The following is a 15123-nucleotide window of genomic DNA, read 5'->3' as shown; positions in this document are numbered from 1 at the left end:
AACAATCCGGATGGTTCTTTTCCTCTTGGGTCCGGAGGACACGACGTCCACCGTGTCCAAAAACAATTTGAAATGTGGACTCGTCAGACCACAGAACACTTTCACACTTTGTATCAGTCCATCTTAGATGAGCTCAGGCCCAGCGAAGCCGACTGCGTTTCTGGGTGTTGTTGATAAACGGTTTTCGCCTTGCATAGGAGAGTTTTAACTTGCACTTACAGATGTAGCGATCAACTGTAGTTACTGACAGTGGGTTTCTGAAGTGTTCCTGAGCCCATGTGGTGATATCCTTAACACACTGATGTCGCTTGTTGATGCAGTACAGCCTGAGGGATCGAAGGTCACGGGCTTAGCTGCTCACGTGCAGTGATTTCTCCAGATTCTCTGAACCCTTTGATGATATTACGGACTGTAGATGGTGAAATCCCTAAATTCCTTGCAATAGCTGGTTGAGAAAGGTTTTTCTTGAACAGTTCAACAATTTGCTCACGCATTTGTTGACAAAGTGGTGACCCTCGCCCCATCCTTGTTTGTGAATGACTGAGCATTTCATGGAATCTACTTTTATACCCAATCATGGCACCCACCTGTTCCCAATTTGCCTGTTCACCTGTGGGATGTTCCAAATAAGTGTTTGATGAGCATTCCTCAACTTTATCAGTATTTATTGCCACCTTTCCCAACTTCTTTGTCACGTGTTGCTGGCATCAAATTCTAAAGTTAATGATTATTTGCAAAATAAAAAATGTTTATCAGTTTGAACATCAAATATGTTGTCTTTGTAGCATATTCAACTGAATATGGGTTGAAAATTATTTGCAAATCATTGTATTCGGTTTATATTTACATCTAACACAATATCCCAACTCATATGGAAACTGGGTTTATATAACCCACTACTGTTGTTTACAAATAATTCCTAAACACACTGCTACCTCATTGGTTCTGTTCAAGGACAGCAACATTTTCCGTACCACATTTTCATGCTTTTTAAAACATTGTTCAAGATTTAAAAATTAAGTTGTTTTCTATCATATTTCTTAAAAGGTATGTCTCTAATTATTGCCTATAGCTATAATTTAGAGCTTTAGATAAACAGTCCCAACCCCCTGAGCATCACCACCATTCACAACTGTGATTGACACTATTGACAACCTTGCACCAATTTCGGGGGGGGGGCTCTTATCGTGAGTGACACACAACCTTTCCACACCGTCAGATCGGAGTAATATTTCGGCATTTTATGTGGATCGATTGGCCACTGTAGGGGCGCGGAGGCGGAGCGCACCAAAGGTCAACTGTACGGCTAAATCATTTGAGGATTCTTAATGAAGGGTGTGTGTCCGACTCACCTGCTGGTCGGGTGATGCGGGCCGCAGAATGACAACAGCAAAGTGTGGATGGCCAAGACTAAAACACGGAGGACAGATTGAGAGAAATTGCACTAAAATGCAGCACTTTTCTGTGATGCAAGGGGTCAATGGGTGCTTGCTGGAAATACTCTCATTTGTAGTTATTATGTTGAATTAGTGGAAATGTTCACTTTGAATGAGGCCAGGAGGATAAACAATGCACTTGGGTTTCAAATGGAGCAATATATATTTTGTGTCGCTATTGTCCTTCTCACGTTTTTTGTTGTAGTAAAATAAGTATTACTATAGCAAGGAGAAGATTAAATTATGTATTGTACTATTAGATTATAGCTATACATTTTAGACTTTAAATAAACCAGATACTTTTTTATATGTTTTTTTTTTGTATTATAAATATCGTTATATAAATCTTAAAAAAAAATGATGTTCAAATATACAAAAAGCATCATTTTTTTTAAGGAGAGAAAAAATAACATACCATTATATATTTGTATAAAATTAGATATATAATGTCTTATGATATAATTCATGTAATTAATTTTTGTAATAAGGTTTTACTTCTTTACATTTTCCACTTTCATAATCTCTAATTATACTGGTCATTTATTATCTTGATTTTGAATGTAATTTATGTCATATTTTATTCATTATGGTAGTTTTTCATCACTTAGAATATTGTTTGTCTTTGGGACACTAATGTGTATATTGTAGGTTGTTTGTTTTATTTTTTGCAAAAAATATATATATATTTTTATATTGCTCGAAGTTATTGTTTTTTTGTTTTTTGTTGTTGCTATTTTTGTATTACAAAATTGTATTATTGATCATGTTGTACTGCATTGTAATCTTTTGTTTTGTGATTGTGTGATGTTTTTTTTGCCTGGACCCCAGGAAAAATAGTCTCCACTGCAGTGGAGACTAATGGGGATCCTTAATAAACTAAACTAAACTAAACTAAACTAAAATAAACTAAATGTATGCAAAACAACTCAACTCATCCACCTTTATATTGATCTCAGTAATAATATAGCAGAGAAAAAAAGGAACATCACATTGATAATATTGATAGTATTTATAACATTGATAGTATTTATATATTTGATATAACTATGACATATGTAATTACAGTAATCAGTCATTTTTTAAGGCAAATGTTTAGTAATTTTATATTCAAAGCCTAGACCTTTATACTGATTTAATTGTATATTTTGAGTATTCTCAAAATGTTTACTTTAATTATGAAATATAATAATAGAGGAATACTACTGCAGTAACACACTTTGCCTTAATTTATTTTATGACACAATATGTATTTCTATTATTAATTTACAGAGCTTTATTTTTGGCATTTAAGATTATTTCTTTTTTTTTGGATAATTTTATAATATTTGTTCAAAATTTGTATTTATAATGTGCATAAATGATGCAACAACAATGACCTGTTATTTTATTTATTATTAGGACATCATGTGTAATTGAATCAATCACTTATTTAACACTCAAAGCAAACGTTGTTTGTATGTATTGTACATACATTAGTCAAGCATTGCACACATTGATAGAATTGATGGTTGAATATACTTTATATGCTATGTATATATGGATTAACAGTTTGGAAAATGGGTTTGTGGCCTTTGACATCAGGCGTTTTTTTCACTGTATTCTTTATTCTTACAAATAACCATCATTTTAAAAATAATTGGAGGAAGCCTGGTCTACAATTGTGGCCTTTGCTTTGCATTGCCTAATTTCACATGCACTTATTCAACCTTTGACCTCAGGGATTTTTCCTGGTGATTATAGCCCCTAAATCAGGGTAAAATAACACAATAAAAGAGACATCTAACCGTCTGTACTTGATGTTTAAAATAATGATTGAAATTCGCCGCTCTCTTTCCTCGTCCAGGGCGCCTCGTCCAGCTTGGTGGTGAAGTTTGCAGACACAGACAAAGAGCGCACCATCAGACGCATGCAGCAGATGGTCGGACAGTTTGGCATCTTCAACCCAGCCATCGCCCTTCCCTTCAGCACCTACAGCTCTTACGCTCATGCGGTGAGTTGGAAAAAGGCAATGTCTGTAGCATACGCACTACTACACACAAACACACAACGTCTCTCTAGCTATTGGTGTGTGTAAAGCAGTATATTGGTGTGTGTAAAGCAGTATATGCACAAAATTATATATATATATATATATATATATATATATATATATATATATATATATATATATATATATATATATATATATATATATATATAGACAGTCAAGGTCAAAAGTTTACATACTCTTGTAAAGAACATAATGTCATGGCTGTCTTGAGTTTCCAATAATTTCTACAACTCTTATTTTTTTGTGATAGAGTGATTGGAGCACATATTTGTTCGTCACAAAAAACATCATGAAGTTTGGTTCTTTTATGCATTTATTACGGGTCTACTGAAAATGTGACCAAATCTGCTTGGTCAAAAGTATACGTGCAGCAATGTTAATATTTGGTTACATGTCCCTTGGCAAGTTTCACTGCAATAAGGCGCTTTTGGTAGCCATCCACAAGCTTCTGGCAAGCTTCTGGTGGAATTTTTGACCACTCCTCTTGGCAAAATTGGTGCAGTTCAGCTAAATGTGTAGGTTTTCTGACATGGACTTGTTTCTTCAGCATTGTCCACACGTTTAAGTCAGGACTTTGGGAAGGCCATTCTAAAACCTTAATTCTAGCCTGATTTAGCCATTCCTTTACCACTTTTGACGCGTGTTTGGGGTCATTGTCCTATTGGAACACCCAACTGCGCCCAAGACCCAACCTCCGGGCTGATGATTTTAGGTTGTCCTGAAGAATTTGGAGGTAATCCTCCTTTTCCATTGTCCCATTTACTCTCTGTAAAGCACCAGTTCCATTGGCAGCAAAACAGGCCCATAGCATAATAGTACCACCACCATGTATGACAGTAGGCATGGTGTTTCTGGGATTAAAGGCCTCACCTTTTCTCCTCCAAACATATTGCTGGGTATTGTGGCCAAACAGCTAAATTTTTGTTTCATCTGACCACATAACTTTCCTCCAGAAGTTCTTATCTTTGTCCATTTGACATCAGATGTCATGTGGTATATATATATATATATATATATATATATATATATATATATATATATATATATATATATATATATATATATATATATATATATATATATATATATATATATATATATATATATGAATTAATTAATTAATCAATGTGTGTGTGTGGTGAATCTTTGGGTACCACTCGATTCAATTTTTGGGGGTAACGATTCGATTCAGAATCGATTCTCGATTCAGAATCAATACTTGTTGTAATACAATTGGGTGCCAGTTCTATAATTAACTACGTTCCTCCAGAAATAGATAAACAGCTCGGATAAATGTCTATCTTATTTAAAAGTAAACTGGTTTGCCATGCAGCCGGACAGGAAACAGTCTGGAAAAGAATACACACACACACACACACACACACACACATACATATATCGTATTTTCCGGACTATAAGGCGCACTTAAAATAATTGTTTTCCCCTCAAAACTCGACACTGGGCCTTATATCCCGGTGCGCCTAATGTACGGATTGGTTTTGGTTTTCCTTACTGACCTCGAAGCAATTTTATTTGGTACATGGTGTAATGATCAGTGTGACCAGTAGATGGCAGTCAAACATACGAGATACTGTAGACTGCACTATTTTTCTGCAGGCTAAGGAATGTTTCTAGTGAAATGTTGATTAAAAGGCTATATATTCTTAGATATTTTAACATTACTTCATGCAAAAGTATAAACACAATGCATATCGCACCCAAAATTTGCACAGAGTATCTTTTTTTTTTTTTTTTTCCATTTTTGGCCTGGACCATAGTTGCGGACCACAACTGTGAATGCAACCCTTAAGCGTCATGGCCAACGTCCCTGCAGACCACCACCCTTAAAACATTAGCATTTGGACACATTTCCTAGGTAAGGGACTGCATTTCATGAATGGTAATGAAGGTGAGTGCTTTGCTGGCGAGAAAAGAAGAGATGGACCTCGCAATTACTCCAGGATGGGCCATTTACACATTTCATATCGGGCTCCCCGTGGTGCTGATACGAAAATGAAATGAGGGCAATGGATAGCCCCCTTAAGACCGTATGTATATCGTTTACATTTCCTTTATAGCCCAACAAGTTGTGTCCTTGCTTCTCGATAGATAAAACGGACTAATGTTGTGGTCAGGAGTTTACACACACTCATCATGGGGGCATAACTGTCCTATTAATTAGGCGTCCTTAATCATAATTTCAACTATTAATTTTGCAATGACTACACCGTGTTCATGTTCAATTATTCATCAAAAAAAATAACTTTGTGCACAGGTTTGAATGTAATTTGTGTTTTCAACATTCAAGCTTCATTTCAACGTCTCCCATTGAAATGAATTCAAATCAAATTGGCGTACCCTAATCGGCGTTAGTCCCCCCCAAAAAAATGTTTTATAAAGTTATCTAATGATAATGTACAGAATATACTTTGGAGAGTGGACTTCTACGTTATCTCCTTCAAGCTGTTTCTCCATCAAACACACCGTCAGCAGCTTCTCCATATTTTCATGGATAAATGTTTTTAATACCGTATTTTCCGGACTATAAGGCGCACATAAAATCGTTTTTTTCTTCTTCTCAAAATTCAACAGTGCGCCTTATAACCCGGTGCGCCTAATGTAAGAAATAAGTTTGGTTGAGCTTACCCACCTCAAAGCTATTTTATTTGGTACACGGTGTAATGATAAGTGTGACCAGTAGATGGCAGTCAAACATAGGAGATAAGTGTAGGCTGCACTATGATGGCAATATGTCTCAAGTAAACACCAACATTTTAAATTTCGGCCACCATGTTCAATGGAGAATTCTGATCTACAAAATGTGCAGGCAGCATACCCCTTCCCCTTCGAGCTGTCCTGGATGAACTGAAATTATTTGTTTCCAATTATTTTGGAACTTGCAAACGTACTTCTTCTTCTTACTCGTCGTCGGCATGTCTCTTCTTCGTTCTTCTGCTTTGTCTCTGTTATGTTTTTGGACATAATAATACCTGGGATTTATATAGCGCTTTTCTAAGTACCCAAAGTCGCTTTTACATGTAGAACCCATCATTCATTCACACCTGGTGTGAATGAATGATGTACATTACTACTTGCCGTAGTTTTGAAGCAATGCATGATGGGAATCCGGATGTTGTGTGTCAGTGTATTAACGTGCCGGCTGGAATAAACACACGCTGAGAAATATAATAAATAAATAAATGATAAATGGGTTATACTTGTGTAGCGCTTTTCTACCTTCAAGGTACTCAAAGCGCTTTGGCAGTATTTCCACATTCACCCATTCACACACACATTCACACACTGATGGCGGGAGCTGATTGATTGATTGATTGATTGATTGAGACTTTTATTAGTAGGTTGCACAGTGAAGTACATATTCCGTACAATTGACCACTAAATGGTAACACCCGAATAAGTTTTTCAACTTGTTTAAGTCGGGGTCCACTTAAATTGATTCATGATACAGATATATACTATCATATATACTATCATCATAATACAGTCATCACACAAGATAATCACAATTAATTATTTACATTATTTACAATCAGGGGTGTGGAGGGGGGGGGTAGGATATGGACATCAAGTAGTGGACATAGAGAGAGAGAGAGAGAGAGAGAGAGAGAGAGAGAGAGAGAGAGAGAGAGAGAGAGAGAGAGAGAGAGAGAGAGAGAGAGAGAGAGAGAGAAGAGAGAGAGAGAGAGAGAGAGAGAGAGAGAGAGAGAGAGAGAGAGAGATCAGAAGGCATAAGAAAAAGTATCTGCATTTGATTGTTTACATTTGATTATTAGCAATCCGGGGAGGGTGTTAGTTTAGGGTTGTAGCTGCCTGGAGGTGAACTTTTATTGCGGTTTTGAAGGAGGATAGAGATGCCCTTTCTTTTATACCTGTTGGGAGCGCATTCCACATTGATGTGGCATAGAAAGAGAATGAGTTAAGACCTTTGTTAGTTCGGAATCTGGGTTTAACGTGGTTAGTGGAGCTCCCCCTGGTGTTGTGGTTATGGCGGTCATTTACGTTAAGGAAGTAGTTTGACATGTACTTCGGTATCAGGGAGGTGTAGCGGATTTGCCATGCAAGGCGCTAACCAGCAGCCATCAGGAGCAAGGGTGAAGTGTCTTGCCCAAGGACACAACGGACGTGACTAGGATGGTAGAAGGTGGGGATTGAACCCCAGTAACCAGCAACCTTCCGATTGCTGGCACGGCCACTCTACCAACTTCGCCACGCCGTCCCCATATAGCTCCGTGCCTGCCTACTTTATGGGTAATAGATAAACCTGTGGATAACGGAGACATATATAATAGTCTCCTTTTCAGGTGAGAGAGGACACTAAAGGCAGTGCCTTTAAGACACGCCACCAATATTATTTTCCGTGTGGAAATCGGGAGAAATTCGGGAGAATGGTTGCCCCGGGAGATTTTCGGGAGGGGCACTGAAATTCGGGAGTCTCCCGGGAAAATCGGGAGGGTTGGCAAGTATGGAAGCAAAGCATATTTTCCTGAATATGTCAGTCAAATTCTGAATTGTACAACCCCGGGTTGTACTGTTTTTTAAAATAATGGCTGAGGGTTGAGTCTTCTTTACTACATTGTAGATCTATGCTGCTGATGCCTCGAACGTTCAGTTATTATAGTATTGAAAATGTACAGTCATAAAATGCTTAACGTCTATTAACATCTGTAGGATACCGTGACTTTAGACTCCATGTACAATCTATCTGCTGCTAGGATCCTGATGAGAGTGCGGAAATATGACCATATCACACCAATTCTCAAATACCTTCACTGGCTTCCTGTTCCACTCAGGGTTGAATACAAAGTCTCCCTACTAACACAGCAGTGCCTCCATGGAAATGCCCCCCTCTACTCACCCCCAAATCCTCCACACGACACCTCCGCTCCGGACAGGCTAACCTCCTCCAACTTCCTAGGACAAAGCTACGAACAATGGGAGACCGGGCTTTCTGCTCCGCCGCTCCCAGTTTGTGGAACGCTCTCCCTGACCACCTGAGGGCACCACAGACTGTGGATGCTTTTAAAAAAGGCTTAAAAACCCTTATTTTAAAAAAAAGCCTTTTTTAGATATATGCATACTAGTTCTAGCTATTTGGCTGTTCTAGTTTTTATGTTTATTTATTTGTTATTATCTTTTTATTTTAATTTTAATTTTTTTAATACACTGTAGCACTTTGAGGTTGTTTACTCAATGTAAAGTGCTTTTTTATAAATAAAATCTATTATTATTACTAGAATGCACAGACAAACTTAATGGGTTCTTTCTTGGCCCAACCCCACCCTTCAACTGTGGAAATTAGCTGAGAGATTTTTGCATAATCCTGCAAACTAACCAACCATGATGAAAACATAACCTTCTCTGTGGAGGTAATTACAGCACGGAATGCACTCAGGTGCACTTTGAAAAGTTAGTTCAACAAAGCCAAACACTGGCAGCGTTCGTGAGATGCTGTCGTAGAAAATACTGTATTTTTTTCCCCCCAGCACACTGTTGCTCCAACACGTCGTGGAGCGCTTCATTAAATCAAACACAGCGAGGCAACATTAGCATTCATTCGGCGTCTTCCTTTCTGGCCGCTCTGATAAACGAAGCCAAGTATTCGCTTTTTTTTGGCGTTTGCACTTCAACATTCCTGAGGGAAATGTCAGCGTGTGTAGCTGCTAAACGCTCCAATATATTAATTCAGCGGCTCTGCTAACTGTGTCTGCCTGACTGATAAGAGATTTAGGCGGAAAACTGATGTTTAAAGATCATACACTTACTAAAACTCTTATACTTTACTGTTATGATTGCAGGTGACATTTTATTAGTGCCTTTGATCAAAATGATCTGGAAGACATGTTCATGTACATGTAATACAGATATCCTCAGTTTTATTATAACTAGACAATTGTCAATAATTTAAGAACAATTACCGTAAATTCCGAACTATGAACCGCTTCTTTTTCCCTACGCTTTGAACGTTGCAACTTATAAAACAGTGCAGCTAATTTGTGGATTTTTCTTCTCTAATGGCCATAATGTTTTGTGTTAAATACTTTTCATTAAACTCAAACAGGAACATTGGAATTTTGTTATTGTTTGTGCAATGGTGCCATCTTTTGGACGAGTTTGCTCAATGCAGGTGCTGCAGGTTGAAAATGCACTATCGTCCATAGCATTTCTGCTCTAAAGGATTCTTCATTTCGTCGTCGGCGATCACTCGAAACAAGTATGATTGTCCTCCTGTTGGTGGGATTGCCTTCAGGAGAACGCCTGTGCGTGGGATCTTTTAAAGTGGGCAGACTGGTGCACAGACAGCCACCACACTGTCCTTGGCAAAGAGAAGGCCAGGGTCCAATGGCATGGAGACCAAGACAATTGGGGGCCCATCTTTGCTGCAGCCTTCTTATGCCTTTGTGACCGAGCTTTTATGCAACCTTCATCCGCCCACTCCGCCGTTGAGGTCTTTTTCGACGAGGGAGACGCGTAGACTCCAACGTCACTTCTTCGCTGTGGGGAGCTCTATCCGGTGGCAAGGGAAACCCAGGACGACCGGCACCTCCTCACAGCTGCAGGAGGCTGCCGGAGCTCCGGTCTGTCGGAGGACCGCCTATGGTGCGCCTACCAGCACTTGCTTTTCTCTCAGGGTGTGCTCCCCTAGCCTTTTGTCTTCCCAGACTAACCCACAAGGCATTTATCCCTCCAAGCAACGTCTGTAAATTTTACAATATAACTAAAACTGTTCATACTTACTAAACCGTCCCATGTGTGATGTCTACAGGAGTGTTTATATGCATATTTGTACATGCTGTCGTAATGTAATGAAGCTAGCATCATTAGCATTAGCGAATGTGTCAACACATTTACACGTGTCTGTGTTAGAATTATTATCTTACAACGGCATTCTTTTTGTAATGTTTCAGTTTCACAAACTCCCCAAGTAAACTTACCAAGATGTCACCGTGGAGTTATTGAGTCTGTTTAGCTGATTGGAGAGCGAGCTTCTGCAGCTAGTGGGTTCGTGACAATGACTTCTGTTTTTTTGATCAGTCTTTTTACTGCCGTGTTACAAGCACTGTTTCGAAACAATAATCCATCCATCCATCCATCTTCTTCCGCTTATCCAAGGTCGGGTCGCGGGGGCAGCAGCCTAAGCAGGGAAGCCCAGACTTCCCTCTCGTCCAGCACTTCCCGGGGAATCCCGAGGCGTTCCCAGGCCAGCCGGGAGACATAGTCTTCCCAACGTGTCCTGGGTCTTCCCCGTGGCCTCCTACCGGTCGGACGTGCCCTAAACACCTCCCTAGGGAAGCGTTTGGGTGGCATCCTGACCAGATGCCCGAACCACCTCATCTGGCTCCTCTCGGTGTGGAGGAGCAGCGGCTTTACTTTGAGCTCCCCTCGGATGGCAGAGCTTCTTACCCTATCTCTAAGCGAGAGCCCCGCCACCCGGCGGAGGAAACTCATTTCGGCCGCTTGTACCCGTGATCTTGTCCTTTCGGTCATAACCCAAAGCTCATGACCGTTAGTGAGGATGGGAACGTAGATCGACCGGTAAATTGAGAGCTTTGCCTTCCGGCTCAGCTCCTTCTTCACCACAACGGATCAATACAGCGTCCGCTTTACTGAAGACGCCGCACCGATCCGCCTGTCGATCTCACGATCCACTCTTCCCTCACTCGTGAACAAGACTCCGAAGTATTTGAACTCCTCCACTTGGGGCAGGGTCTCCTCCGCAACCCGGAGATGGCACTCCACCCTTTTCCGGGCGAGAACCATGGACTCTGACTTGGAGGTGCTGATTCTCATCCCAGTCGCTTCACACTCAGCTGCGAACCGATCCAGTGAGAGCTAAAGATCCTGGCCAGATGAAGCCATCAGGACCACATCATCTGCAAAAAGCAAAGACCTAATCCTGCAGCCACCAAACCAGATCCCCTCAACGCCTTGACTACGCCTAGAAATTCTGTCCATAAAAGTTATGAACAGAATGGGTGACAAAGGGCAGCCTTGGCGGAGTCCAACCCTCACTGGAAACGTGTCCGACTTACTGCCGGCAATGCGGACCAAGCTCTGGCACTGATCATACAGGGAGCGGACCGCCACAATCAGACAGTCGATACCCCATACTCTCTGAGCACTCCTCGAAAAAATAAGCATTTGCAAAATATTTCATACTGGTATACATCTGCGGCTTATAGTCCTTACAGGTGAAAAAAACATGTTTTCTTCTTATATTTGGTGGGTGCGGCTTATAATCCGGTGCGCTCTATAGTCTGAAAAATACGGTAGACGTTTTGCCTAAAAGCGCCGTAGGGTTGTACGGTATACCGGTACGAATATAGTATCACAAAACTAATGAATCAAAGACGGTACTATACTCTGTTTGAAAAGTACCGGTTCCCGGGCATGATGGCGCGTCGTGACATTGTTGGTTTACGAGCAGAGGAGCATGTTCGGCAATGCACAATCACGGAGTACTTACAAGCAGACACTGTGTAGACAGAAAAGGGACAATGGACGCATTTTGGCTTAAAAACTAAAGATAAAGGTGAAGTTATAACACTGAAACGCCCTCAGGAAGAGGTGCTTTAAGACATGGCTAGCTAGCTAGCGGCTAAAGTCCATTCGCAGTCTGCAGTGTTGTAGCTACTTCTAAATCACTAATCCTCGCCTCCATGGCGACACATAAAGTATGTTTCTTACAAGTATCATCCCTGCAGGACGAGGGATAGCTATGTAAACAAATGCCATTGGTGGATCTATATCTGACATCCACTGTAATGATACCAAGTACATGAGCGTATCTAGTCGATACTACTATGATTACATCAACATTTTTTAGCATCACAAAATCTTCTTTCCTTTTTTTAACATTTATATTATGTTTATAAACTCAGGAATTATGTCCCTGGACTAGTGGTTCTTAACCTTGTTGGAGGTACCGAACCCCACCAGTTTCATATGCGCATTCACTGAACCCTTCTTCAGTGAAAAAAATATATGTATGTATTTTTTCAAATTCAAGACAAAGTTATATGTTTTTTTACTGGTGCACAAAATGAACCGTGCATGAACATCACCTTGTTCAAAGAACAAAACCAACACAGTGCATAAACTCACAACAAATTACACACCTGCAAATAAGTGTGACTTCTGCTCTTGCCGTATCCATAATACGCCGATAGGGAGAAGTTTTTATTTACACGATGAATCGGGTGTGTCTTGACCTCCGCGGTGGAGGCTCCACCGAACCCCTGAGGCCGACTAACCGAACCCCTAGGGTTCGATCGAACCCAGGTTAAGAACCACTGCCCTGGACACATGAGGACTTTGAATATGACCAATGTATGATCCTGTAACTACTTGGTATCGGATCGATACCCAAATTTTTGGTATCATCCAAAACTAATGTAAAGTATCAAACAACAGAAGAATAAGTGATTATTACATTTTAACAGAAGTGTAGATAGAACATGATAAAAGAGAAAGTAAGCAGATATTAACAGTAAATGAACTAGTAGATTATTAATTAATTTTCTACCACTTGTCCCTCATAATTTTGACAAAATAATAGAATGATAAATGACACAATATGTTACTGCATATGTCAGCAGACTAATTAGGAGCCTTTGTTTGCTTACTTACTAATAAAAGACAAGTTGTCTTGTATGTTCATTATTTTATTTAAGGACAAACTTGCAATAAGAAACATATGTTTAAAGGCCTACTGAAACCCACTACTACCGACCACGCAGTCTGATAGTTTATATATCTATGATGAAATCTTAACATTGAAACACATGCCAATACGGCCGGGTTAATTTATAAAGTGCAATTTTAAAATTCCCGCTAAACTTCCGGTTGAAAAACTCCTTTGGATATGATTTATGCGCGTGACGTCACAAAATCCACGGAAGTGGTTGTACCCCATCGACCCGATACAAAAACCTCTTGTTTTCTTCGACAAAATTCCACAGTATTCTGGACATCTGTGTTGGTGAATCTTTTGCAATTTGTTTAATGAACAATGGAGGCTGCAAAGAAGAACGTTGTAGGTGGGATCGATCGGTGTATTAGCGGCTAAGTACAATACTTACAGCAACACAACAAGGACTACTTAATACGCCTAGCCGATGCTTGCCGCCAAACCCACGGATGAAGTCCTTCGTCGCGCCGTCGATCGCTGGAACGCAGGTGGGCACGGCTGTTGATGGGAAGATGAGGACTGGCTGGCGTAGGTGGAGCGCTAATGTTTTTATCATAGTTCTGTGAGGTCCGGTTGCTAAGTTGCTAAATTAGCCTTAGCGTCGTTAGCAACAGCATTGTTAAGCCTTACCAGGCTGAGAATTTTGAACCGTGTAGTTACATGTACATGGTTTAATAGTATTGTTGATCTTCTGTCTATCCTTCCAGTCAGGGGCTTATTTCTTTTGTTTCTATCTTCATTTGAGAACGATGCTAGCACGTTAGCTCAGTAGCTAAGTGTGTCACCGATGTATTGTCGTGGGGATAAAAGTCACTTTAAATGTCCATTTCGCATGCTCGACTCTCATTTTCAAGAGGATATAGTATCCGAGGTGGTTTAAAATACAAATCCGTGATCCACAATAGAAAAAGGAGAGAGTGTGGAATCCAATGAGCCAGCTTGTACCTAAGTTACGGTCAGAGCTAAAAAAGATACGTCCATCACTGCCTCTCGAGTCCTTCACTGTAACGTTCCTCATCTACGAATCTTTCATCCTCGCTCAAATTAATGGGGTAATCGTCGCTTTGTCGCTCCGAATCTCTCGCTCCATTGTAAACAATGGGGAATTGTGAGGAATACTAGCTCCTGTGACGTCACGCTACTTCCGGTACAGGCAAGGCTTTTTTTATCAGCGAGCAAAAGTTGCGAACTTTATCGTCTATTTTCTCTACTAAATCCTTTCAGCAAAAATATGGCAATATCGCAAAATGATCAAGTATGACACATAGAATGGATCTGCTATTCCCGTTTAAATAAAGAAAAATCATTTCAGTAGGCCTTTAATGTACCGTAAGATTTTTTGTTAAAATAAAGCCAATAATGCACTTTTTTGTGGTCCCTTTATTTAAAAAAGTACAGAAAAGTTTGGTACCGGTACCGGTACCAAAATATTGGTATTGGGGCAGCACTAGTTTGCACATGCTGTTTAGCACAAGGTATTTGAAACTTAATACGGCGTTGTCGGAATGCTGTAGAGCAGTGTGAGTACAAACCCCGTTTCCATATGAGTTGGGAAATTGTGTTAGATGTAAATATAAACGGAATACAATGATTTGCAAATCCTTTTCAACTCATATTCAATTGAATGCACTACAAAGACAACATATTTGATGTTCAAACTCATAAACTTATTTTTTTTTTTCAAATAATAATTAACTTAGAATTTCATGGCTGCAACACGTGCCAAAGTAGTTAGGAAAGGGCATGTTCACCACTGTGTTGCATGGCCTTTCCTTTTAACAACACTCAGTAAACATTTGGGAACTGAGGAGACACATTTTTGAAGCTTCTTAGGTGGAATTCTTTCCCATTCTTGCTTGATGTACAACTTAAGTTGTTCAACAGTCCGGGGGTCTCCGTTGTGGTATTTTAGGCTTCATAATGTGCCA

At 40.0% G+C, this 15123-nt stretch overlaps 1 protein-coding gene across 2 annotated transcripts in view; it reads left to right on the top strand.

Moving 5' to 3' along the window:
* celf5a (cugbp, Elav-like family member 5a) overlaps nucleotides 1-15123 on the top strand; it is a 685925-nt gene that overhangs the window by 587598 nt on the left and 83204 nt on the right. For both annotated transcript variants that reach the window (XM_062038984.1, XM_062038983.1), the window contains exon 6: nucleotides 3280-3426. In XM_062038984.1, coding sequence (XP_061894968.1) covers nucleotides 3280-3426 — 147 coding nt within the window. The remainder of the gene's footprint in view (nucleotides 1-3279; nucleotides 3427-15123) is intronic.

This window comes from Entelurus aequoreus, linkage group LG27, assembly GCF_033978785.1.
Source record: "Entelurus aequoreus isolate RoL-2023_Sb linkage group LG27, RoL_Eaeq_v1.1, whole genome shotgun sequence".
NCBI classification, from domain to species: Eukaryota; Metazoa; Chordata; class Actinopteri; order Syngnathiformes; family Syngnathidae; genus Entelurus; species Entelurus aequoreus.
The sequence above is the reverse complement of the archived record's forward strand: the minus strand, read 5'-3'. Positions and strand labels throughout refer to the sequence as shown.